Here is a 27,315-nt window from a genome sequence, read left to right on the forward strand (position 1 = left end):
AGGTGATGAGCTGTATGCCTCCTTGATGTTGGCATACAGTAGATCCAGTGTGTTGGTATTTCTGGTGTGGCAGGCGACATTCTGGGTGAAGGTGGGGAGAGTGGAGGACAGGGAGACTTGGTTAAAGTCCCCTGAGATCAGAAAGAGGGCCTGTGGGTGCTGTGTTTGGAGTCTGCTGGTGGTAGCATGGAGGACATCGCAGGCTTCAGCAGCGTTAGCAGAGGGCGGCACATACACAGTTATCACAATAACATGTGAAAACTCCCGAGGAAGATAGTACGGCCTCATACTAACAGCGAGCAGTTCAATGTCCTTACTGCAGAGCGTCTCTTTGATGGTTAGATGTCTGGAGTTGCACCATCTATCGTTGACAAACACAGCCAGACCCCCGCCCCTCTTCTTACCACTCTCCTTGGTTCTGTCGGCACGGATCAAATGAAAGCCGTCCATGTTTATGTGTGAGTCCGGGCAAAAAAATTATTGCTGGTATTTATATTGTTTGTAAATCACTTGTTGACCTATAATCTGTCAAGTGTGGTGGCCCACCCTTTGTGCTTTCATAAAGAACATTTCTGTCACATGTCAAAAGCTGCAATCAGTTGACAACTTAGCAACTTTGATTTAGCGACTTTTCAGATAATGCATTAAAAATAACATTGGAAATCACTTTTTGGTACAACACTGGAAACCTGAAAACTCTGCTGCCGCCGTGCTTTGTGTACATACAGTGCTCGTACTGTGTCCCTTCATATGCTACAGCACTGAGGGGGACCCCCTCCCCAACCTTACCTCGATCCGTTCTTTATTCGTTCTTTTGAGACAGCCAACAACGAGTTTTCTTACAAAAAAGTTGCCAACAGTTCTGGCCACCAATCACCAGCTTACGCACAAATATATGGGCCAGCATAGATGAAAACACACCAGGAACATGTAAAAGTAATGTACATAACTTCTGAATAAAATTTTTGATTCAGCTTTTTGGAGCAATTCAACAACTTCCTTGTTGAATTTATCTCCAGCGGCTTTGGCTGCTGGAGATTTTAGTGATGTGTCATTCCCAAAAGAGCCGGCTCTAAGAGCCAATGCATGGTAGCGAATCAGAAGAGCCGATTCCCCAATTTCTTATTAGCTCTGCTTACACACCTGAGGACAGGGGCAGAATTGATGGGCACATCATGCAACAAGTCACACAGGGGCACTTGGGATTACAGGTGCTGGTCATAAAATTAGAGTATCATGAAAAAGTTGATTTATTTCAGTAATTCCATTCAAAAAGTGAAACTTGTATATTATATTCATTCATTGCACACAGACTGATATATTTCAAATGTTTTTTTTAATTTTGATGATTTTAACTGACAACTAATGAAAACCCCAAATTCAGTATCTCAGAAAATTAGAATACTGTGAAAAGGTTCAATATTGAAGACACCTGGTTCACTTTTTGAATATTACTGAAATAAATCAACTTTTTCATGATATTCTAATTTTATGACCAGCACCTGTATACTATTATGTTAAAGCAGAGAGGGAGATAGATGTTCCACCAGGGGATCAGCGCAACACTACTCGCTGGCCTCCATTCATGCACAGATAAAAAGAAAACTTGGACTATGCCTAATCATTTGAAGCCACTGAACCTCAGACCTTCATTGCACTTCGATACCCTCTGGTGCTGAGCTCAGTGTAATGCCTAACACCACATCAAATCCCTTTCCAACAGATTCACAGGACAACATTGTGGTAATGGGACAGAGTGTTTAACCTTTTGATCATCTAGTTCACATCTCAAGGGAACTGTACAGTTTTCTGAAATTGGGACCCCATTTGATCCCGCTGTAAGGCATGTTGTACTACTTTTCTTTGTAGGATGAGATAAGGCATCCATTCAAGCAGCATTTTTAAGCTGTTGTTCAAATGGCTATTCTTATTCATGCTTTCAGGAGTAACTCCACTGTGTGTGTGTCAAAGATTTCTTTCAGCCTAGAGTATTTTTATTCTTCCCTTTCATCTACACTTTGTATTTTCATATGAGTGACTGTGGGTGCAGTTGGGCGTGTCACTTCTAGAGGAGCTGCTGGACCAGTTTGTTCTATTTGGATTAAGATGAGATGCAGTTTCACTCTCAAGGTGGGGGTGGAGGATCTACTGCATCTCTGGCCTACAGTATTATTTCCTTATTTCACTCTTGTTTCATTTTTTGCTGCCACCTATTTTCTTGTTTGTGTGAGACCTTTTTTATTTACTTTTGGCACATTTCCTGGCAAATCAATATTCTTACTTATGGCCAATCAGTTTGCATGGAGTTCACCCGAGCAACTGGCTCCTACGGATGGGTATTGCTTATGTTGTTTTTAATATTTTAACATAGCTTTTGATTCAGACACCATGTGTTTCAGAGTTCTTGGATCTCATCATCCTCCACAACCCAGCAGATCCTGAAGGGCTAAGATGTTGGAGAAATTATGACAAAAGGCACAAGATCACACCTGCTATCTGAAGAGAAGAGAAATTTTATTACTTATTAGCAAGGGAGCAGGTCCATGCAGAGAATCTGCAGTGCAAATGCTCCAAATACAACATTTACACAGAGCTTTAAAATACAGAAGCAGAAGACACATTTTGACTCAAAGGCTAAATTCCCTGAACTGGTGTCTCACAATCAAACAATGGGGACAATGTCCATGATAAGCAGAACACCTGTCCTTACTCCTGTGTGACTTAAGCAGAAACAACCGTCAGGACCCGTTCCCCGGTCCGAAGGCACAGGGAAGCAACCCTCTCAACTATCCAACTTACAGGCAACAAGCCAAGGGGATACAAAAACACCCACCCCAGCTCCCTGCCTCTCACTGAGAGCAACCATTTGAAATATATCAGTCTATGTGTAATGAATGAATATAATATACAAGTTTTACTTTTTGAATGGAATTACTGAAATAAATAAACTTTTTCATGATGTTCTAATTTTATGTCCAGCACCTGTATTGCACCTAACCCCTACCACAATTCCTGTGTGGGGTGGACCTACAGGAGGGCGGATCCATGTCTTTACTTTGGGCTGCTCCTCCTAGGTGGGGCCCTGTTAACCCTATATATTTATATAATTTGGATAAAAATAAAATAAACTAATGATCCCTCATGGAAATTCATATCTGGTATGAATGTGATGTGAATGGATTTCCTTCCCTGAACTGGTCACACAGGTAAACAGATTTGCATCACATGTTCAAAGGGAGGGGACTAGAAACAGGTTATATCACAAAGCTGGCATGTAAAAGAAAACAGGCAGCAGAACATCAGCTGAGACTACATTTCACTATTTAACCATCTGATAAAGTCAGGCATGGCCACCAAACAAGCATGTGAGTACATTTTAAAAGATTTTATTCAATAAATCTAAAACATTTTTTATAATTAATTAAAAATAAAGTAATAAAGCTCAGTAGCCCTCTGTTTAAGTGATTATTTGACTTAACAGAGTTGGCTCTCACTGCGGTATTGTATCACTTCCTGTTCCTGTTTCGGAGCACAGTGTTTTGCTGTCTGTTAGCTGTTATATCTGTATAACTAGATTTATCTGGATAATAACATATTTTAGTGTAATCTTCACCTACTTTAAATAGCACACTCTTTGCTGAATCACCTGTATTCACATTATTCACTTTATTTGTTTTTAGAAATTCGCTAGCTTAGCTTAGCTAGTAGCTTAGCCCTTAGCCGACTCACTACCAGCATGGCTTCTTCTCCTGTCTCTCCTGCACTTTCCTGCTCTGGGTGTCACATGCTTAGTTACTCCTCAGCTTCCTTTAGCAGTAACGGTACTTGTAATAAATGTAGTCTGTTTGTACAGATGCAGCCACCTAATGTTGCCGCATCCAGCCAGACGTCGGCCAGCTGAAGTCCAGCTCCCAGCTGGCCGACGTCCGGCTGTCGTCGGGCTGGAAGTCCCCCTCCTTCTCCTGGGCGTATCTACTTTCCAGCATGAACACACCCCTTTCCCTCAATTGTAGACTGTCACCAAAAGGTGGCGCCTTCTTAACAAAAACGTTGAGTTCTGTGATTCAAAAAAGTTTTGGTGAAGTATCAAGTTTTGAAAACCTAAAATAGATGCCTAAAATTTTTGTCAGTATGACCTTTCACACATTTCCATTGCGAATCACCAAAAGATTCCTTTGTTTCACTTCATCTTTTAACTAAATAAGTAAATAAATACAGTAGGTTAAAAAAGAAGCGGTGCTGCGCTGAGCCAACCCGGTCTCACGGCAGTTCGTGCAGTAGTCACGAAATTTAATCTATTGATTCGTGCTCATGAACACGAATTCCCTCTTTTTTTCGTGTTACTCGGCACGACTTCTAACCTGCCTGAAATGCAGTGGGATAAAGTTCGTGCCTCTGAGCACGGCTTCTAAGCTGCAGTATAGTTTTTTTTTGTTTTTTTTTTTTGCCCCCTGTCCCCCTGTTTTCCCCCCTTTTCTTTTGAACTGGAAGCTCAGAAGCTGAATTATGCCTTTAATTGCGATCCTTAAGCGCCACTTTTCCTTTTGACATGAATTTCTCCTTGTTTCATTTAATGTGGGGTGCTGCTTATGGTTGTAACGATGACATTTGTGGGGCTTTTTAGGTCTAAATTTATATTTACGTGTTTATGGTTAGTGCTATATTCGGTGTCCAATTTTTTCTGTGAGTTCCGTGGTCTGAAGCCGTTTTTCCTCTGTTAAATCCATGAACCAACGATGAATAAATAAATGAACTACAGTACCCATCACCCCATCGGCCGTAACCATGGTCACGCGTATTCCCGTTGCTGTCCAGCTAATTGCATTAGTTCACCCGCTTCGGGTGTTATCAGGTAATTACTGACTTTATTAGCGGTTTTCAGGCCTGTAGATATGGGCCAGCAAGGGCCGTCTGCACCTCGTAGTCAGTCGAGAAGGTAGTTATCGTTCTAACGGAGGATCACTGACAGAGAAGGACTACAGACGAAGGACTACAGAAGCCATGCTCGCTGACTTCCGGCGGATGCTGCAGTGTTCAGGTAAGAGGATTTCAATGGACAGCGTTTATATAGTGATATTATTAAGGCAGTGAGTTCAATAAGCACTTGAAATTAGATTAATGTGGTGTAAGAGAGCGCTGATATCCCAACTCTGAGATGCATTTGTAGAGATTATTGCGGGTTTTGCCGTCTTTGAGACGCTAGCTTAAATTTTCTGTGCAAATGTTAGCGGATATCGTAGGAAAGCGTTCACTATTTAAACAATGTTATGACAGAAATATGAGCTTCTGGACTTACTAGTTAAGTAAAATGATTATTTTCAGCCACAGATTCCAAATAAATATCCTGATGAGCTTCAGTGCATCCATATTCAATATCTGCGAGTACAGTGCTTCGTTTAATCTGCATTGAACTGACCCAGGCTTATCACAATGTAAAATAAAATGATACTGGTCTGAACACAGTTGCTGGATCAGGTGACCCTGAAGCCTCTCTTAGTTATGCTGCTATAGGCCTAGACTGCTGGGGAGGTTCCCGTGATTTCTTTATATTCACTGTAAACAAACCTTATATTAGCAAGTTTCTTATATTCACTATATAAACAAAGAGCAGTCTGTTTATACTTCAGACTGCTGGCTTACTTGTGGTTCCTATGATACTTAAGAGTAGAATGGGATGCAGAGCCTTCAGCTCTTCTGTGGAAAGAGCCTTGAGGTGACTGTTGTGATCCTCTGTGACAAACCTGAGGATCCATGAAACCTGCCAGCACCTGACAATGAGCTGAAACTTACAGTGTATTACAGTGTATTACTTACAGTGTATTAGCTTCCAGACTCTGGGAATCCTGTCAGTGAGCAGGGACTGATTCACTGTCCTCAGCTTTAAACAAACCCAGTCTCCATCTCAGGTTTTGACTCAGCCTGCTTTGGAATCACTAATCTAGAAGCATCAGGCTACTTACTTTCAACACCATAATTTTGTTACTGATTCATTAATATGTTTTACATATTAATGAATCAGTAATTTTTGGCATTTTTGTGGAAGAGGAGGTTCATCTTTAATATTCAGGCTATATCAGCTACCAGTTTGTAAACCTGTTTAGTGCTGCAGCAACAATCAAACATTTCCACTTCATACATCATTGTAGTTTGTGTCTTTGCTCTTTCAGAACTGAATTGGAAATCCAAAGGTGCTGGAAAGCTTCTTCTCCAACCCTCAAAGCCAAACTTCACCCATGAGAGCTGACAGCATGCAATCATTTTGAGAAGTGACATTCTCATAAATAAAGGTGAGCAATGATACTTAATATGTACTTTTTGGTTATCATGTTTAAAGGTTTGTCATTGCTCACAGTGGCCTTGTATTCATTAGGCATTTCCAGAATAGTATCCAGCAGTTTCTTGTGAGCTGAGCTGAATCATTTTTCTTTTAATACATGTTTAACATTCACTTGAGTATTACTTGTTGTACATAACTGTGGCTCTGAAACAAAGGCTCTCCTGAAGGAGAAGAAGAGAGCCTTTAGATCAGGAAATAAGGAGGAGCTGAGAGCTGTGCAGAAGGATCACAGAAGGAAAATCAGGGATGGAAAAAACACCTACAGAAAGAAGATGGAGGACCAGCTACAGCAGAGCAACACCAGTGGAGTTTGGAGAAGCTTGAACTCAAGTTCAGGCCACAAACCAAGCCCACTCTGAGACTTAGGTGCCGTTTACACGAAGCCGTTTTCACTGGAAACGGTGTCGTTTTGATGCGTTTCAGCCTTTCGTTTACACGATGGCGTTTCAGAAACGATCCGCGTTTACACGAGGACATGTGAAACGATGAAAACGATGTAGTTCCCATGCCAGGCCACAAGTTGGCGTTGGTTTTCTCTTTGCAGTTTGTTTACGCAAGACGCGCATGCGTGGAGTGACACAGTAGGTAGTGCGGCAAATTGTTCATTACTTACAAAACGGCCAATGTGAGAGGTTTTGTGTGGACCGATGATGAGGTTGGATCGCTGCTGCACACAACGCTGAATTACAAAACGGTAAAAACACAGGAAAAGCATAAGAAGCACTCGTGAATCCGCGAGTACTGTTTATCAGTTTGCGCGTGCGCGAAAAACTGGCCGTCGCAACCATAGTGCGCATGTGCGAGTCGAGCGTTTTCAAATCACCCCGGTTTCAAGTGTTTACACGAAAACGCAAGCCGGTGCGTTTCTGAAACGCTCCACTCTGGACCCCGTTTCTGAAACACATCGTTTTCACTCTGTTGTCGTGTAAACAGAAGGGCGAAACGCATCAAAACGACACCGTTGTCGTGTAAACGCAAGGCCGAAACGCATCAAAACGACACCGTTTCAAAATGAAAACGGTCTGGTGTAAACGGCACCTTAGAGTAGAGTGGGTGAACAACTTGGACCACTAGAACTACCAGCATTTTCACACTACTCCTTTTTCTACCAAGCGCCTCCAAATGGCAGTTTACATCTCATTAGGCCACCTTTTGTTATGTACACGGGGCCAGTAGATCGGAATGTGTGTGGGATGGGTGTGGGGGTGGGGATGGGTTACCACTGATGACCCAGGGTGGCCAGGTGTATAAAAAGCCAGGTCACAACACATATTTCACCTTTAATAAGAACAAATTTGTAATTGAGATCCCAGATTTGGAAGAGATGTTTTGTGTTCTCCGTGCTTCAGGTTCACAGCAGATGGAAGGAAACTCAAACAGCCACTAATGTAGCCTTTGTGCTGACTGTAGACTGAGGGATCTCTTCAAATTGTTGTATTCCTCCTCTTCCTCGTCACCCACTGCTTCAGATCTTGCTATCACCATCAGACTGCAGCAGTTATGTTATTTAGCCATGAAACATGTCGTCACCCTCCCTTGATTTTTTTCAGGCTTTTCAGAAAACACAAAAAACTGAACTGAATGTTGAAAATTTAATTTGGACAAAAATAAAATTTAAAAAATGTCTTTGACCATTTTTTTAGGAGGGTGACGCTATATAACCTTGTTCAGCCTGTTTAGGAATGCACTGAGATCAATAACCTAATTTCCAACGCAGATCTGGAGAAACAGCAAAAACCAACGGGACCCTACACAGCCACAGATGATGCTCCAGAGCTAGTTCTAAACCATAAACACCAACCTGGGAAACCTGCTAAGTGTGACAGGTCCAACGTAACCCCAGATACAGCCCAGCCACAGGGTGAACCAAATCTTTCAGATAATGACAACAGAGAACCAAACGCACCTCCCTCCTAAACTCACCAGCCTGCACCAACCTGACATTTCTCCTCCCTGAGTTAAATAGATGAATGGAAGTTAAATGGTTACAAACATAAAAACCACGGGTCCACAGACAGGAGCAGTGAGCTGAAATCAACACAAAGCTACCCGAGAGGCTGTATTGAACTACTATATATAATTTAATCATTTGTCCTGACTGGTTTCACCTCAGATGGTCTTCTTTCTCCTTTTGGTAGATTTCTCCCACCTCTGTTTTGATGCCAAGAAGAAGAAGAAGCTGCTTCAGAGAAGTGGGCTTCATGGTCTCAGTGCACAGCAACATGTGTTTTCACTGCCACAATCAAAACATTGAATAAAATCTATGTATTGTTGTTTGGAAATGTGTCACATTACTACATGCTAAGGTGTGTTATTAAAGAAAAAAATGAGTTCTATTTTTCTGGTTTGATGATATCCGAAGCTTTTGATTCAAAACGTTTATTTTCCACTGGACAAAATATTTACTGTTGCACATTTATTTCTCATAGGGATTTTTTCTTTCCATATTTCAGTCTCTGGTTCTTGAGAGTCATGGCTCTGTCTGGTCTCTGACAGAGATCCTTAAAAATATTATTGGAAAGTACCTATTAATTTTACTTTCAAACAGCTTTATGTGAATGTTATCTTTTCATTTATAATTTTTAATATATTGATCACAGTGTAGTGTACAGTAGAGGCATCCAAAAATGATGAGACTGGGCTGCTTGTGTGTGATTTGGAAGGTTTGTGTCTGTCTGTGACTCTGCAGAGGTTAAAGCTGTGATCCAGTCTCAGTCTCTGACTGAAGGTTGCTGAGACTCTGATTAGATACACAATGTGAAGTTCACAATTCTCTAAACAAATAAAATGGTAATGACAAACATGAACAGCTGTACTTATTTCAGAGACATGAATGTTTACAAACATAATATTTATTTTAAGGATTGGACTTCATAAAGCGCACTGATGTTAGAGTGTGTGTTCATATTTAAATCATTTTGTAGGCTGAAATTGTAACGGTGGACCTGAGATGGTCCAGAGAAAGTAAACACATGTTAATTGGAGTAATATCAACAACAGACTGAGACAGACAGCTGTGAAATGCGCACACAATGACGTCACCTCATTCACTGCTAGCTACACTGCTAGCTACATCGTATCATTCATGATCATCTATGTAAACAACGTTTAAAGAAGCCGCCACAGCTCTGCAGCTGTAACTGTTTCAAATCATATATTTTTGCTCGTTTGAACTCTGAGGATGTTTTTAAAACGGTCTTAAAAGGCTGTTGCTATGGTGGTTGTCACGGACGCCTCAGCAGCTTCTTAGGCTAACCTGGCGCGTCCGGTTCCTGCTGCTAGCTGTCTGCCGCAGGAAGGCTGCGTCCCATTTCAAAGAGCCGCCGCTCCGTCGTAACTGTGCCTCAAACACCACTTTATCCTTTAAGAAAAGGCCTTTTATAGCCACTGATGACACACACACACTAATGCACGTCACTGTCACAGTGTGACTTCACTAAAACCTCTAAAGTATTGTTTATAAAATGGAAAATGAACCGGGCAGGGCTCTGATGATGGAGACTCTGCAGCTGACGTTTCACAATCCTGATTGACTCGCTGTACATTCCTATAATTAATCAGAGCAGAGTTTAGACTGCACAGTGTGCTGCGCTCACTGTTACTGTGTCAGCTGCTGCCTTCATATATGTTTGCTGCTGAGGTTTGATGAAGCAGGTGGAGGAGAGTCAAAGAAGTAAATATTAATCCACTTATTATGCAATTACTAACCCTAACCCTAGCTCAGCATACAATAACGACTGCCGGTATTATTAGTTTGGGAAGGAGTCATTTTGGTCGCAGTTTTGATTATAAAATAAAAGGGAAAATATAAACAAACAAAAAGCTTAACATTGTGAAGACTTGGAAGAACAATGTGACACTGATGAGAGGATTAGGCTTCCCAGGTCATTCCCAGGCCAAACCGGCTGGTGATCAGAATTATTTTAATTATTTTTTTACCCAGTTTCGCTGGCGGTGCAGCGCTCAGAGCCTGTCCGAGGTCCCGGGCTGAACTTCAAGCCCAGCCCGTCCCTCCAGACAATACTCACTGCTCCACTATAATGACCGCTTTACTCTCATCTTTCTATTGTTTTTAATGGACAGTTCCGCTTACAATTACAGTTCAATGATGTGAGGATCCTTGGTACAGTATACAGCGGGCTGTAAATGAATGCGCTTCCACTATTACTGCTCCTCCTGGTGGATCAACAAGACATTACCACCATTTTCCCCAAATGCTGCTTAGGGGCGTTCCCACCAGTGGCCGGAATTCCTACGTCATTAGCGGGGGATCGCGTTTAGGCCAAGGTTCGGCCACGAATCGGCCAAGGACCGGCCAAGGTCGCGTCACGGATCGGCCGGCCATTTTCGGTGGCTGCATCTGTAGCTCTGGAGGCCAGGCTTTCTGAACTGGAGACTCGGCTCCGCACCCTGGAAAATCCTACATCTAGCCAGGCCCCTGTAGCGGGTGCGGACCATGGTAGCTTAGCCGCCGTTAGCTCCCCCCCAGCAGATCCCGAGCAGCAGGGAAAACAGGCCGGCTGGGTGACGGTGAGGAGGAAGCGTAGTCCTAAGCAGAAGCCCCGGGTACACCACCAACCTGTTCACGTCTCTAACCGTTTTTCTCCACTCGGCGACACACCCGCCGAGGAACAAACTCTGGTTATTGGTGACTCTGTTTTGAGAAACGTGAAGCTAGAGACACCGGCGACCATAGTCAAATGTCTTCCAGGGGCCAGAGCAGGCGACATTCATGGAAATTTGAAACTGCTGGCTAAGGCTAATCGTAGATTTGGTAAGATCGTTATTCACGTCGGCAGTAATGACACCCGGTTACGCCAATCGGAGGTCACTAAAATTAATATTGACTCGGTGTGTAACTTTGCAAAAACGATGTCGGACTCTGTAGTTTTCTCTGGGCCCCTCCCCAATCAGACCAGGAGCGACATGTTTAGCCGCATGTTCTCCTTGAATCGCTGGCTGTCTGAGTGGTGTCCAAAAAATGACGTGGGCTTCATAGATAACTGGCAAAGTTTCTGGGGAAACCTGGTCTTGTTAGGAGAGACGGCATCCATCCCACTTTGGATGGAGCAGCTCTCATTTCTAGAAATCTGGCCAAATTTATTAACCCTCCTAAAAACTGACTACCCAGGGTTGAGACCAGGAAGCAGAGTTGCAGTCTTACACGCCTCTCTGCAGCTTCTCTCCTCCTGCCATCCCCCCAAAACCCCATCCCCATAGAGTCGGTGCCTGCTCCCAGACCACCAAAAACCAAAGCTAAAATCAGCAAAAAGCTATTTAAGCATAAAAATTCAAAAACAATAAATAATACAGCTTCATCAACTGCACCAAAGAATAAAACAATTAAATGTGGATTGTTAAACATTAGGTCTCTCTCTTCCAAGTCCCTATTAGTAAATGATTTAATAATTGATCAACGTATTGATTTATTCTGCCTTACAGAAACCTGGTTACAGCAGGATGAATATGTTAGTTTAAATGAATCAACACCCCCGAGTCACAGTAACTGTCAGAATGCTCGAAGCACAGGTCGAGGAGGAGGATTAGCTGCAATCTTCAATTCCAGCTTATTAATTAATCAAAGACCCAGACAAAGTTTTCATTCTTTTGAAAGCCTGACTCTTAGTCTTGTCCATCCTAATTGGGAAAATCAAAAACCTGTTTTATTTGTTATTATCTATCGTCCACCTGGTCCTTACTCAGAGTTTCTGTCTGATTTCTCAGACTTTTTATCTGATTTAGTGCTCAGTTCAGATAAAATAATTATAGTGGGTGATTTTAACATCCATGTAGATGCTGAGAATGACAGCCTCAACACTGCATTTAATCTATTGTTAGATTCAATTGGCTTCTCTCAAAATGTGAAGGAGCCCACCCACCACTTTAATCATACTCTGGATCTTGTCCTAACATATGGCATAGAAACTGAAGACTTAACAGTATTCCCTGAAAGCCCCCTCCTGTCTGATCATTTCTTAGTAACATTTACATTTACTTTAATGGATTACACAGCAGTGGGGAATAAGTTTTATTACAGTAGAAGTCTTTCTGAAAGTTCTGTAACTAAGTTTAAGGATCTAATTCCTTCATTGTTATGCTCTTCAGTGCCATGTGCCAACACAGTGCAGAGCAGCTACCTAAACTCTGCTCCCAGTGAGGTCGATTATCTCGTCAATAGTTTTACATCCTCACTGCGTATAACTTTGGATACTGTGGCTCCTCTGAAAAGGAACGCTTCAAATCAGAAGTGCCTGACTCCGTGGTATAATTCACAAACGCACAGCTTAAAGCAGATAACCCGAAAGCTGGAGAGAGAATGGCGTCTCACTAAATTAGAAGATGCTTATTTAGCCTGGAAAAAGAGTTTGTTGCTCTATAAAAAAGCCCTCCGTAAAGCTAGGACATCTTACTATTCATCATTAATTGAAGAAAATAAGAACAACCCCAGGTTTCTTTTCAGCACTGTAGCCAGGCTGACAAAGAGTCAGAGCTCTGTAGAGCCGAGTATTCCTTTCACGTTAACTAGTAGTGACTTCATGGATTTCTTTACAAATAAAATTTTAGACATTAGAGAAAAAATTATTCATAACCATCTCAAAGATTATTCTTCATGTTCGGCTGCTTTCAGCACTGCTGGTATTTGTTTAGACTCTTTCGCTCCAGTTGATCTTTCAGAGTTAACTTCAGTAGTTACTTCCTCCAAACCAGCAACATGTTTGTTAGATCCCATTCCTACTAGACTGTTCAAAGAAGTCTTTCCAATTATTGATGCTTTAATCTTAAAAATGATCAATCAGTCTTTATTAGTTGGCTATGTACCACAGGCCTTCAAGGTGGCTGTAATTAAACCTCTGCTTAAAAAGCCATCACTTGACCCAGCTGTCTTACCTAATTATAGGCCAATCTCCAACCTTCCTTTTCTCTCAAAGATTCTTGAAAGAGTAGTTGTAAAACAGCTAACTGATCATCTGCAGAGGAACGGTTTATTTGAAGAGTTTCAGTCAGGTTTCAGAATTCATCACAGTACTGAAACAGCATTAGTGAAGGTTACCAATGATCTTCTTAGAGCCTCTGACAGTGGACTCATCTCTGTTCTTGTCCTGTTGGACCTCAGTGCAGCTTTTGATACTGTTGACCATAACATTTTATTACAGAGATTAGAGCTTGCTATAGGTATTAAAGGTACTGCACTGCAGTGGTTTGAATCATATTTATCTCATAGACTCCAATTTGTTCATGTAAATGGGGAGTCTTCTTCACACACTAAGGTTAATTATGGAGTTCCACAGGGTTCTGTGCTAGGACCAATTTTATTTACATTATACATGCTTCCCTTAGGCAGTATTATTAGAAAGCACTGCATCAATTTTCATTGTTATGCAGATGATACTCAGCTTTACCTATCAATGAAGCCAGATGACACACATCAATTAGTTAAACTGCAGGAATGTCTTAAAGATATTAAGGCCTGGATGACCTCTAATTTCCTGCTTCTTAATTCAGATAAAACTGAAATTCTTGTTCTCGGCCCCACAAATCTTAGAAACATGGTGTCTAACCAGATACTTACTCTGGATGGCATTACTTTGGCCTCCAGTAACACTGTGAGAAATCTTGGAGTCATTTTTGACCAGGATATGTCCTTCAATGCACATATTAAACAAATATGTAGGACCGCTTTTTTGCATTTGCGCAATATTTCTAAAATTAGAAACATCCTTTCTCAGAGTGATGCTGAAAAGCTCATTCATGCATTTATTACTTCTAGGCTGGATTATTGTAATTCATTATTATCAGGCTGTCCTAAAAGCTCCCTGAAAAGCCTTCAGCTGATCCAAAATGCTGCAGCTAGAGTACTGACAGGGACTAGAAAGAGAGAGCAGATTTCTCCCATATTGGCTTCTCTTCATTGGCTCCCTGTTAAATCTAGAATAGAATTTAAAATTCTTCTCCTCACATACAAGGTCTTGAATAATCAGGCACCATCTTATCTCAAAGACCTCATAGTACCATATCACCCCAACAAAGCACTTCGCTCTCAGACTGCTGGCTTACTTGTGGTTCCTAGGATACTTCAGAGTAGAATGGGAGGCAGAGCCTTCAGCTTTCAGGCGCCTCTTCTGTGGAACCAGCTTCCAGCTTGGATTCGGGAGACAGACACCCTCTCTATTTTTAAGATTAGGCTTAAAACTTTCCTTTATGATAAAGCTTATAGTTAGGGCTGGATCAGGTGACCCTGAACCATCCCTTAGTTATGCTGCTATAGGCCTAGTCTGCTGGGGGGTTCACATAATGCACTGTTTCTCATTCACCTTATTTACTTTGTTTATACTCCACTCTGCATTTAATCATTAATTGATATTAATCTCTGGCTCTCTTCCACAACATGTCTTTCTCTCCCCTCAGCCCAACCGGTCGCGGCAGATGACTGCCCCTCCCTGAGCCTGGTTCTGCTGGAGGTTTCTTCCTGTTAAAAGGGAGTTTTTCCTTTCCACTGTCACCAAGTACTGCTCATAGGGGGTCGTTTTGACTGTTGGGTTTTCTCTGTATTATTGTAGGGTCTTTACCCACAATACAAAGCGCCTTGAGGCGACAGTTTGTTGTGATTTGGCGCTATATAAATAAAATTGAATTGAATTGAATTGAATTGAATTAGTAACAGTTTGTGTTTTTGCACTTATTTTTCTTTATTTTATCTTTTATTATTGTATCTGATTTCTAAAGGTGCTATTTACACAAATTTGACTGTTATCAATACATTTAAAATCTGTCCAGTCTAAACAGATGCACCAGCTATAACACACCAGCTTTTAGTTATTTTTTTTAATTGTAGAAAAAAAATCTTCCAACAGTGATTAAACCTAAATAATATAATGTTGAGACAATGTTCAAGGTTTTATTTTTTGTATACTTGTCAGTTTGGAGAGTTTTGACTTCAAATGTCCAGTAGCACTTTTTATTACAGCTCAGTAATAACTTGGTATTAATGGGGTAACCAGGTGGAAACAAAAAAGTAATGATGTGGAAATTTACAAGTTATTACTAGCCAACTACCAAGGTAATAATCAGGTAAAAACCGTGTAATATCAAGGAAGCAAAAGCAGTTACAACTGAGTAATATTCCACTGAAATTTATATAATTGGATAATAAAGGCCCAAAAACTGAGGGTAATACCATGGAAACAAAGATATGCCAGTGAGGCTAAATCATTCAGTAACAGTCGCATAATAATGTGGTAACATATGGTAAACAGCTAAGACGGTGACATCTATGCAAGTCAAACAAATTCTTTCATGAACTGAAGTTCATAAACAACTTAAATTTTAAAACGACGCCGTTGTCGTGTAAATGGGAGGCCAAAACGCATCAAAATGATGCCGTTTTCATTTTAAAAAGGTGTCGTGTAAACAGGGCCATAATCTCTCCAGAGTGTCCTGGGTCTGCCCCGGGGCCTCCTCCCAGAAGGACATGCCCAGAACACCTCACCCAAGAGTTACCCAGGAGGCATCATAATCAGATACCCGAATCACCTCAACTGGCTCCTTTCGATGTGAAGAAGTGACTCTTCTTTGAGCCCCTCTCAAATGGTTGCATGTCTCACCCTATCACTAAGGGAGAGGCCAGCCACCTTTAGGAGGAAGCCCATTTTGTATTGTATGGATTGTATTCACGATCTTATTCTTTTGGTCACTACCCAAAGCGTACAATCATAGGTGAAGGTAGGGACGTAGATTGACCGGTAAATTGGCAGCTTCGCTTTTATGCTCAGCTCCCTCTTTGCAACTACAAACCAAGTCCAATAATAAAACACCATTCGTGTTCAGATCAGGCTGTTGCTCCCAATCATGTCCCTCCAGGTCTCACTGTCATTGCCCACATGAGCGCTGAAGTCTCCCAGCAGGACGACGGAGTCACCAGATGGAATATCCGACTCCAGAAAAGGGTGGGTACTCTGAACTGTCATTTGGTGTATGAGTGCAGGACTCTTTCTCCAGCCCAAAGGCACCAGGAAGAAGCCCTCTAGTGTACTGGTGAAAACTCCAACATACAGCCAGCAAGCCAAGGGGATACAAGAATACCCACCCCAGCTAGCCAGCTCTCACCAAACTACTGGCTGAGTAGACAACACAGAAATGGAGCTCTTGGTCACTTTTCAAGAATATAAGAGCCATACATCCTGTAGAATAGCAATCATAATCATTCCACTGGCCAGGGCCTTTTTGTGTGGATTTTGTATGTTATCACTAGATCTGTGTGGGTTTTTTCTGGCTTTCTCCCACAGTCGTGCATGGGGTAAGGTTAACTGGTGTATCTAAATTAGCCCTAGGTGTGACTGTGAGAATTGACCATTTGTGAAAATGTTAATTGTTTGTCTCTTTGCATTAGCCCTTATTAGAGGACTCTGTGGAACTCCATAATTAACCTTAGTGTGAGAAGAAGACTCCCCATTTATGTGAACAAATTGGAGTCCCCCCCCCCCCCCCCCCCCCCCCCGACTCTCCAGCACGACTATAAGTAGTCGCTGCAGAGCCTGCTCTACGCTCTGAGTAGGCAAAAAAAACAAAAGAAACCCCAAAAAAATGTGCACCATAGAGCTATTACTTACTGCTCACACTCTGACAATGAGAGCACCACTGTTAAGATAAGATAAGATAAGATAAAACTTTAATGATCCCACGACGGGGAAATTTGTGCATTACAGCAGCTCAATACAGAGAAAAAATCAAAAGGATGAGTAAGAACAAATAACTAAACTAAAATAGAATAGAATAAAATAAAATAGCAAAAATCTATACACATATACATAAGTACTATATACATAAATATATATATCAGTGTCAATACCCACATTTACATATACACACATATACACACACGTCAAAACACTATATACAGATATCAAAATATTATATACATTTGTAGCCGGTAAGGTACACAGCATACACGGTATGCATTATATGGGTGAGTGTCAGAGGTGGGAAGTAACGAAGTACAAATACTTCGTTACTGTACTTAAGTAGATTTTTTAGGTATCTGTACTTTACTTGAGTATTTATTTTTCTGAGTACTTTTTACTTTTACTCCCTACATTTTTACACAAGTATCTGTACTTTCTACTTCTTACATTTTCAAAACAGACTCGTTACTTTTTAACACGTCAGGGAGAAGTTTGCGTTTTCGGTCAGTGCGCCTTCAGTCATCAAGCGATCTGAGCCGGAGGAATATTAACATATAAGAGACAATCGTACTGCGTATCCTCCATCACCGGGGCTTATCGGGTACAAAGGGATTAAATACACAAACCCATGTAATTAATGTATCATTTATAGCGCTATAATCGGGCCGGACCGAGTCCGTAAGTTGCGCTGCGGCACATAAACAGCTTAGCTAGCGCTACTGAAGAGGAGCGAGCATGAAGGGAGTAACGTGTGTCAGGTAAATGCAACGTTTTTAAATGCTCAACAAATATCAGCAAACACACAAAGTGTGTGCAGTTTGTCACACAGTGTGTCTGCTAGCTAAAAGAAGAGCTGCTGTATTTCAGGGAGAGCAAAGAGAGAGAAGTTCACTCAGAGATGGAGAAAGAGGACAGGAGAGGAAGAAGAGAGGTTAGATTTAAAGGTAAGGACTGGAAAATAAACTGAAGTATACTGACTTTGTGTTATTCAAAGTTTGTATGAAACTGCAGTATTTTCATACAAACTTTGTGTTATTCAAAGTTTGTATGAAAATACTGCAGTTTAGTACGTAATAAACAGGTTATCTTGTTGTACTGTATTTACAGTAAAGCTCTGTGTTGGACTGGAGCGCAGTGTTTGTGTTCATGGTCAGAGTTACAGGTTACATCAGTGCAGCAGAGATGAGTTTGAATCAAAGCTGCTGATGCTGAGATCACTGAATCCAACATTTCTATTTTATTTTATTCTATTGAATTTTAGTTTTTAGTTTAGTTATTTGTTCTTACTCATCCTTTTCATTTTTTCTCTGTATTGAGCTGCTGTAATGCACAAATTTCCCCGTCGTGGGATTATTAAAGTTTTATGTTATCTTATCTTATTTCTACAGCCTGTATGCTGTCAGTGTAGGGGATGGAGATCAGCAGATAGCTGTGAAATACTGGGTTACATCTTTGTGAGTTCACTTCATCCACACAGAGCAGTAAACCTCAGAGCAGCAGCAGCAGCAGGTCAGCTGATCACAGCCTGCACACCAACATCATTTACTGGAGCTCACAATAGAAAGCTGTGATTCTTCTCCCCATGCAGAGCCACTACAGCTGATCTTAGGGTTCCTCCACCTTCTGAATCCCACTGTAACCCCTGAGTATCCTCATGTTTGTGTTTAGGTGGAGACACAGTCACCCTCTACTATGGAGGACACAGAATAGAGCTGTGTTTAAATTCCCTTTCACAGTTTGTGATTCAAGCTGAGTACATTCATTAGAATTAAAATTTAGATGGAATAACGTTTGTGTTCTCATGTATTAGTTTATATATTACAATAATATATAATAAGGTTCAGTTAGCTTTACACAAAAATAGCAGGTAGAAACGTCCTCCAAAGAGCTACTTTTACTTTCTTACTTTGAGTAAATTTCAGAGCCTGTACTTTTTTACTTTTACTTAAGTAAAGAAGTTGAACCAGTACTTCGACTTTTACCAAAGTATTTTTTAACACAAGTACTTGTACTTCTACTTAAGTACAGAATGTCAGTACTTTTGCCACCTCTGGTGAGTGTAATAAATAAAATGTATCTGACTATATGGATAAAGTGATGGCAGAGGAGGTAAAGTGTCCAAGTGACTCAAGACATTATGAAGTGTTGTACAGTCTAACTACTGTTGGGATGAATGAGCTGTGAAAGCGCTCCTTCCTGCAGTGAGGATGTTTCAGTCTCTGACTGAAGGAGCTGCTCAGTTCACCCACAGTCTCATGCAGAGGGTGATGGGGGTTGTCCATGATGGATATCAGCTTTGCTAACATCCTCCTCTCACCCACCACCATCACAGACTCTAGAGGACATCCCAACACAGAGCTAGACCTCCGCACCAGTTTGTCGATCCTGCTCCTGTCCCTTTCGGTGCATCCACCCCCCCAGCAGGCCACTGCATAGAAAAGGGCAGATGCTACCACTGAGTCATAAAAGGTCTTTAACAGAGTCCTGCAGACACCAAAGGACCTCAGTCTCCTCAGCAGGTGTAGTCGACTCTGGCCCTTCTTATACAGGACGTCTGTGTTTGTACTCCAGTCCAGCTTGTTATTGAGATGAACACCCAGGTATTTGTAGGAGACCACTGTCTCAATGTCCTTTCCCTGGATGTTCACCAGTGCTGTAGGGGGTGGCTTCCTCCTGAAGTCTATGATCATCTCCTTCGTCTTGCTGGCGTTGATTTGGAGTGCGTTGTTCTCACACCAGCCGACAAAGTCACTGATGACACCCCTGTATTCCTGGTCGTTCCCATCTGATACGCATCCGATGATGGCCGTATCATCTGAGAACTTCTGTAGGTGGCAATGGTCTGAATTGTACCTGAAATCTGAGGTGTACAGACTGAACAGAAAGGGTGAGAGGACCGTGCCCTGTGGCGCCCCCGTGCTGCAGACTACTACATCAGACACACAGTCATGGCACCTCACATACTGTGGTCTGTTGGTGAGGTAGATGATGATCCATGCCGTCAGCTGCCTGTCCACTCCGGCTCCCTCCATCTTCCCTCTCAACAGTGCAGGCTGGATGGTGTTGAAAGTCAAGTCAAGTCAAGTCAAGTTTATTTATAAAGCACATTTAAAACAACGACGTTGACCAAAGTGCTGTACAAGATCTGTAACCCCAAGGACTATACTAAATAAAAATAAAAATATATAAATAAATAAATAAAATAATAAAATAAAAATAAATAAATAAAAACATTAAGAACAATAAATAACATAAGAAAATTAAAAATTAAAACGTTTAAAACAAGTACCATAAAATACCATAAAACAATCATCTAAAAGGAGGTAGCACTGCAGCCAAATGCCAAGGAAAAGAAATGTGTTTTTAATAGAGATTTAAATGTGTGTATCGTCTGAGCTGTGCGGATATGGAGAGGTAGATCGTTCCATAGCTTTGGTGCTGCTGCTGCAAAAGCTCGATCACCTCTCTGTTTTAGTCTAGTTTTAGGCCTCTGTAAGAGCAGCTGGTTCGATGACCTCAGCACTGGAGAAGTCAAAGAACATGACCCTCACAGTGTTTCCTGCCTGCTCTAGGTGAGAGAGGGATCTGTGCAGCAGGTAGATGAAGGCATCGTTCACCCCGATGCCAGGCTGGTAGGCGAACTGCAGGGGGTCCAGCGCTGAGCTCACCAGTGGGCGGAGGTGGTGCAGGATGAGCCTCTCCATGGTCTTCATCAGGTGAGAAGTCAGGGCCACAGGTCTGTAGTGGTTGGACTCCCTGGGATGTGCGATCTTTGGCACTGGAACTATGCAGGAAGTCTTCCACAGTTCAGGAACCCTCTCCAGATTCAGGCTCAGGTTGAAGATGTGCAGGACCACCTGACAGAGCTGGTCTGCACAGTCCCTGAGCAGTCTGGGGCTGATTCCATCTGGACCCGCTGCCTTACTGATCTTCGTCTTCCTGAGCTGACTTCTCACCTGATCAGATGTGAGGTGGATGTGAGGCTGGGTTGGGGTGGGTGATGGGGCTGGCTCCGCTGTGGGTGAGGGTGAGGAGAGCGCAGGCAATGATGGCATTGCACCAGGAGAGGGGGGGGTCAGCATACGGAAGGGGGCAGATGGGAGCTGAGGGGTGGGGGAGGTGGTCAACGACCCAGAGTCAAATCTATTGAAAAACAGGTTCAGGTTGTTAGCCCACCCCCGGTCAGCAGACACTGTGGCTCCTCCATTGTCCTCGAAGTGGCCAGAGATTTTTTTCATGTTTCTCCAGACTTCTCGGACTTTGTTATGTTGGAGCTGTTCCTCCATCTTCCTCCTGAAGCTCTCTTTGCCTCTCCGGATCTTGTATTTTACATCCTTTTGCACTCTCCTCAGTTCCTCCTTGTCTCCAGATCTGAAGGCCCTCTTCTTCTCGTTCAGCAGGGCCTTCAGCTCTGGGGTCACCCACGGTTTATTGTTGGAGAAGCACCGTACCTTCTTGGTTGGCGCAGTGTTCTCCACACAGAAGTTCATGTAGTCTGTGATGCAGTGGGTGAGGGTGTTGATGTCCTCACTGTGAGGCCTGCAGAGTTCCTGCCAGTCTGTAGATTCAAAACAGTCTCTCAGGGCCTCACTGCAGTCCTCAGACCACAGTCTTATTGTCTTTTTGGTGGGGGGTTTCCTCTTCACAATGGGGGTGTAGGTGGGGTGAAGAATGACCAGGTTGTGGTCCGAGTGGCCAAGCGGGGGTAGAGGCGATGAGCTGTAAGCCTCCTTTGTGTTGGCAAACAGCAGGTCTAGAGTTTTATTGTCCCTTGTGTGGCAGTCAACATATTGGGTGAAGTTAGGGAGAGTGGAAGAAGGTGAGGCATGGCTGAAGTCCCCAGAGATGATAATCAGGGACTGCGGATGTGCCGTCTGTAACTGAGAGACGGTGGTGTGGATGTCCTCACAGGCTGCTGTAGCGTCGGCCGACGGCGGGATGTAAACAATTAACACAATAACATGTGAAAACTCCCGGGCCAGGTGGTATGGCCGAATGCTAACCGCTAACAGTTCAATGTCTTTGGTACAGCGCTGCTCCTTCACAGTGATGTGTTCTGGGTTACACCATCTCTCATTAACGTACATCGCCAGTCCCCCACCTCTCCTCTTACCACTCTCCCTCATGCTCCGGTCCGCTCTCACCAGTTGAAAGCCCTCCAGTCCGGTGTGTGGTCCATGAGCCAAGTCTCCGTGAACAGCAGGAGGCTGCTCTGCTGGTACTCCCACTGGAGTCTGGTTAGCGCCGTCAGCTCTTCCATCTTGTTGGGTAAAGATCTTACGTTACCCATGAGAATAGATGGAATGCTCGGTTTGTACCGTCTCCTCCTCTTCCGGTACTTCGCTCCAGCTCTGCATCCCCTCCTCCGACGCCGTAATTCCTTCGGAATCTCGGGTCGCTCCTCCGGGAGTACGCTCCTGTTGCACAGCGCTAACAGCTGATCCCAGCTGTAAACAATATATATTTATATATGTAAAAATAATATATATATATATATATTTTTTTTGTCCCACCCCCTGAGGGCCCAGAGGTGGGCCTTGACTAATTGGAGCCACCTGGGCTCACTAATTTAAGCAGGGCTCCACTAGGCTGGCTCTAACCTCAGTTTATCTTTTGTTCTGGTTTGGTTTTGCATTGTAATATTCATTCAGATTTCCACATACATGGCCACTCAGTCATATACTGCATACACAGGACATATTGACATATTCACATCACATATTTATCTTTCTTTTTGATTTGTTTACTTTTCAATAAAACTAATCTGATTGGTCTATACCTTTGCCTCCCCTCATTCCTTGTTACGGGCCATGAACCAGCCTGTGAGAGATATATGAATATATATACACACACACGGTTTTTGTAGTACCGGCAAGAGTTTAAAACTACTTTCATCCCTGCTCATAGTACCGTATCACCCCAATAGAGCCACTCTCAGACTGCTGGCTTACTTGTGGTTCCTAGGATACTTAAGAGTAGAATGGGAGGCAGAGCCTTCAGCTTTCAGGCCCCTCTTCTGAGGAACCAGCTCCCAGCTTGGATTCAGGAGACAGACACCCTCTCTATTTTTAAGATTAGGCTTAAAACTTTCCTTTTTCATCAAGCTTATATGCTGCAATAGACCTAGGCTACTCTGTTTATACACCCCTCCGTCATTATTTATTATTAATCTCTGTCTCTCTCCCTTCAACCCGAACTGGTTGCAGCAGATGGCTGCCCCTTTCTGAGCCTGGCTCTGAAGGAGGTTTCTTCCTGTTAAAAGGTAGTTTTTCCTTCTCACTGTGGCCAAGTGCTGCTCATAGAGGGTCATTTTGACTGTTGGGTTTTCTCTGTAATTATTGTAGGGTCTTTACCTTACAGTATGAACCTCCTTGAGGTGACTGCTGTGATTTGGTGCTGTATAAATAAAATTGAATTGAATTGAAAGAGGCCACAGCCATCAGAGAATACTGTTTCCAAGAAAGGGTGTAGATGGTCTACAACAATACTTATGTTGGTGGTACCCGTCAAACTAACATCTACATGAATGATAGGACCCAAGGTTTCCCAGCAGATAATTTCCCAAAGCATCACACTGTCTCCACTGGCTTGCCTTCTTCTCACAGTGCATCCTGGAGCCGGGTATTCCCAAAGTAAGCAATCCAGCTTTCCAAGTGCTGTAAAAGAAAACAGGAATCACCAGACCAAGTGCTCACGTGCCCATTTTTGGCAGTTTCAGCAGTGAAAAGAGGTCAGCATGGGCACCCTGACTGGTCTGCAGTTATCAAGCCCATACACAAGAAACTGTGATGCCCTGTGTATTCTGACAACTTTCTATCAGAACCTGTGGTGTGTGATACAAAGTTGCTCAAAATAAACACCCTCAAGTATGCTTACCCATTTTTCCTGCATCTAACATGAACTTAGCTCAGTTGTTCCCTAATATATCCCACCAACAGGTGAAAAAGAGATAATCAGTGTTTTTCACGCATTTAATCATTAATTGTTATTAATCTCTGGCTCTCTTCCACAGCATGTCTTTTTCTCTCCCCTCAGCCCAACCGGTCGCAGCAGATGACCCCCCCTCCCTGAGCCTGGTTCTGCTGGAGGTTTCTTCCTGTTAAAAGGGAGTTTTTCCTTCCCAAGTGCTGCTCATAGGGGGTCGTTTTGACTGTTGGGTTTTCTCTGTATTATTGTAGGGTCTTTACCTACAATACAAAGTGCCTTGAGGCGGCTGTTTGATGTGATTTGGCGCTATATAAATAAAACTGAATTGAATTGAATTGAATTGAATTGAATTGAATTGAATTGAATTGAATTTCACCTGTCAATGATCATAATGTTATATCTGATTGGTGTATATTGTGAGAGTACTTTGTTGAATCCAAAGATGGTAGTACACCTCTGAGCACCAGCAGCTGATCACAGCCACTACAGAGTAAACAAATCCACTGGAATTCACTGTATAACATTGGACTTATTTCTAAATGAGCCTGTGAAGCTACTTGCATTTTCAGTACCTGACCTTTTGGAGTACATTTGTGCACTCGTGTTACTGTGGCTGCTTTACCATTAGCTCACTACTGACACTAAAAAATTCAAATGGATTGTTTTGTGGCTGTTTAGAGAAAAGGTTTGGTAAATTTAACTTTTTACAGCATCAGCAATTATCAGTAACAGAATTTGTTTGTCAAATTCTCCTGTAGGTGCAGAGGAACGCGACCTCAGGATTGTTCTTCTTGGGAAAACAGGAGCTGGCAAGAGTGCAACAGGAAACACCATCTTAGGGGAAAAATATTTTTTTTCAAGGCTGTCTCCTTCCTCAGTGACAAAAAAGTGTGAGAAGCAAACATGCCAGTTTGATGGTCAAAAGCTGGCTATTGTTGATACTCCAGGTCTGTTTGAGATAGAAAAAGATCCAGAAAAATTGAAGAAAGAGCTTGTTCGATGCTCCTTCTTATCTGCTCCCGGTCCTCATGTCTTCCTGGTTGTGATCCAGACTGGAAGATTTACCGAGGAAGACCAAAAAACAGTGAAAATCATTCAGGACGTCTTTGGACAAGAATCAGCATGTTACACTGTGGTCCTGTTCACTCGTGGAGATGACCTGAAGGAGGAAAATGTTTCCATAGATTATGTCATCAGTGACAGTCAAGCTCTCCAGGACTTTATCAGTCAGTGTGGTGGAGGACATCATGTTTTTAACAACAAAGACAACGATAACTCTCAGGTTACAGAGCTGCTGAAGAAAATCAACAGAATGATTGAAAATAACGGAGGGAAATACTACACCAATGAAATATTTGAAAATTCAGAAAAAGCCATACAAGAAACGATGGCAAAACTTCAGAAAGATGATCCAAATTTGAAACCTGAAGAAGCCAGAAAAAAGGCAGAGGAGTACAACACACGTACTTTAGATGATTCAGCTGCTACCAGCTCTGCTACAACTGACAGATTTGATTCAGCTGCTACCAGCTCTGCTACAACTGACAGATTTGATTCAGCTGCTACCAGCTCTGCTACAACTGACAGATTTGTTACAGCTGCTACCAGCTCTGCTACAACTGACAGATTTGTTTCAGCTGCTACCAGCTCTGCTACAACTGACAGATTTGATTCAGCTGCTACCAGCTCTGCTACAACTGACAGATTTGATTCAGCTGCTACCAGCTCTGCTACAACTGACAGATTTGATTCAGCTGCTACAAGCTCTGCTACAACTGACAGATTTGATTCAGCTGCTACCAGCTCTGCTACAACTGACAGATTTGTTACAGCTGCTACCAGCTCTGCTACAACTGACAGATTTGTTTCAGCTGCTACCAGCTCTGCTACAACTGACAGATTTGATTCAGCTGCTACCAGCTCTGCTACAACTGACAGATTTGATTCAGCTGCTACCAGCTCTGCTACAACTGACAGATTTGTTACAGCTGCTGCTGCTACAGCTACAATGGCAGTTGGAGCTGCAGTTGCAGCAATAGCAATGAGAACCAATTCATGCGTTATCCAGTAATATATACTTTTTTTTACCAATCAATTATTCATTCAATTCATTTAAAGACTCTATTAACCATTTTATTTTTATTATAAAATTTTGTCCAAAAATAGTCAACATGCCGTACTGTTAACAGATTTTTCTCACACTGCTGATTTGTTGATATGATTTCTGAGGTTATCTTGAATTGTTAATAATTTCTGTAAGAATCTGTCAGAGAATCATAAAGATATTTCTGTGTTGATCAAAGTGAGAGCTTAAATGGCTAAACACAGTCACAGTTTGGTTTCCATGTACTTTCAGGAAGTTCTGACATGTTAATAAATATAAATTTGTTGCATGAGAGTCTCTGTGTTCATATTTCATTTTTATTCTTTTATAACTCATTTAATGAGATTTTTTTTTTAAATCAAGCATTAAAATGGAAACATTAAATCTCAAAGAACTGTGAAATTTTCACTGGCTAAGTGATTGTGTGTTAATAGTTAGCTTAGTTGTATTTGGCAGTCTGCCCTCCCCTGATGTCCTGTGTTGATTGCAGGTTCAGGCTCAGACCTGAGGATAGTGCTGGTGGGTCAGGAGAAAGTGGGGAAGAGTTCAGCAGGAAACACCATCCTGGGAAAGAAGGAGTTTGGCTGTAAGATAAGCTCCAGCCCTCTGACTCTGAGCAGTGAAAAGAAGGAAGCTGATGTTCTGGGTCGCAGAGTCTCTGTGGTCGACACCCCCGGACTCCTCAACACTCGGCTGACTGCAGAGAAGGTGAAAGCAGAGCTGGAAAAAGCTCTTGAGCTGAGCTCTCCAGGTCCTCACATCTTCCTCCTCATCCTCCAGCTCGGAAGATTCACCCCACAAGAAAAGGAAGGGCTGAAAACTCTGCAGACAATGCTGAATGATGACATCTCCAAACATACTATGGTGCTGTTCACCTACAGAGACCGACTGGAAGACACCGACATGGAGCAGTTTATCAGCGAGGACAAGAACCTGCAGGAGATTTTGAAGAGATGTGGTGGTGTCTACCATGTGTTCAACAACAAAGAGATGGAAGACAGGCATCAGGTACAGGAGCTGCTAGATAAAGTGGACACTATCTGTGAGGGGGGACACTCATACTATGAGAGAAGGTCTCTGTTACTGAGGTTTGTCAGGAGTCTAGAGCTTAGGTCTTTATTCAGCACTCTCCCACGTTGCAGTATTTTGATACTGGGATCGTTTATTGTGTGTTTCCTTCATTTACAGTGTGTTCGTAGAAGAATTCCCACACCTTGCTTATTCTTCTATACCTCAGTGAGACGTTTGCTCTTGTTTAGGACAACTGA

General features: G+C 42.4%; 1 protein-coding gene across 1 annotated transcript; it reads left to right on the top strand.

Annotated features, from left to right (window-relative positions):
• The first annotated feature begins 3,278 nt into the window (after positions 1 to 3,278).
• LOC115789044 (GTPase IMAP family member 2-like) lies at positions 3,279 to 27,315 on the top strand. The gene is made up of 3 exons (XM_030742220.1): positions 3,279 to 3,365; positions 26,538 to 27,055; positions 27,307 to 27,315. The coding sequence occupies exons 1-3, from the start codon at positions 3,347 to 3,349 to the stop codon at positions 27,313 to 27,315; spliced, it is 546 nt and encodes a 181-aa protein (XP_030598080.1). The 5' UTR covers positions 3,279 to 3,346.

The sequence above is a fragment of the Archocentrus centrarchus genome, chromosome 1 (genome assembly GCF_007364275.1).
Source record: "Archocentrus centrarchus isolate MPI-CPG fArcCen1 chromosome 1, fArcCen1, whole genome shotgun sequence".
Classification (NCBI taxonomy): Eukaryota; Metazoa; Chordata; class Actinopteri; order Cichliformes; family Cichlidae; genus Archocentrus; species Archocentrus centrarchus.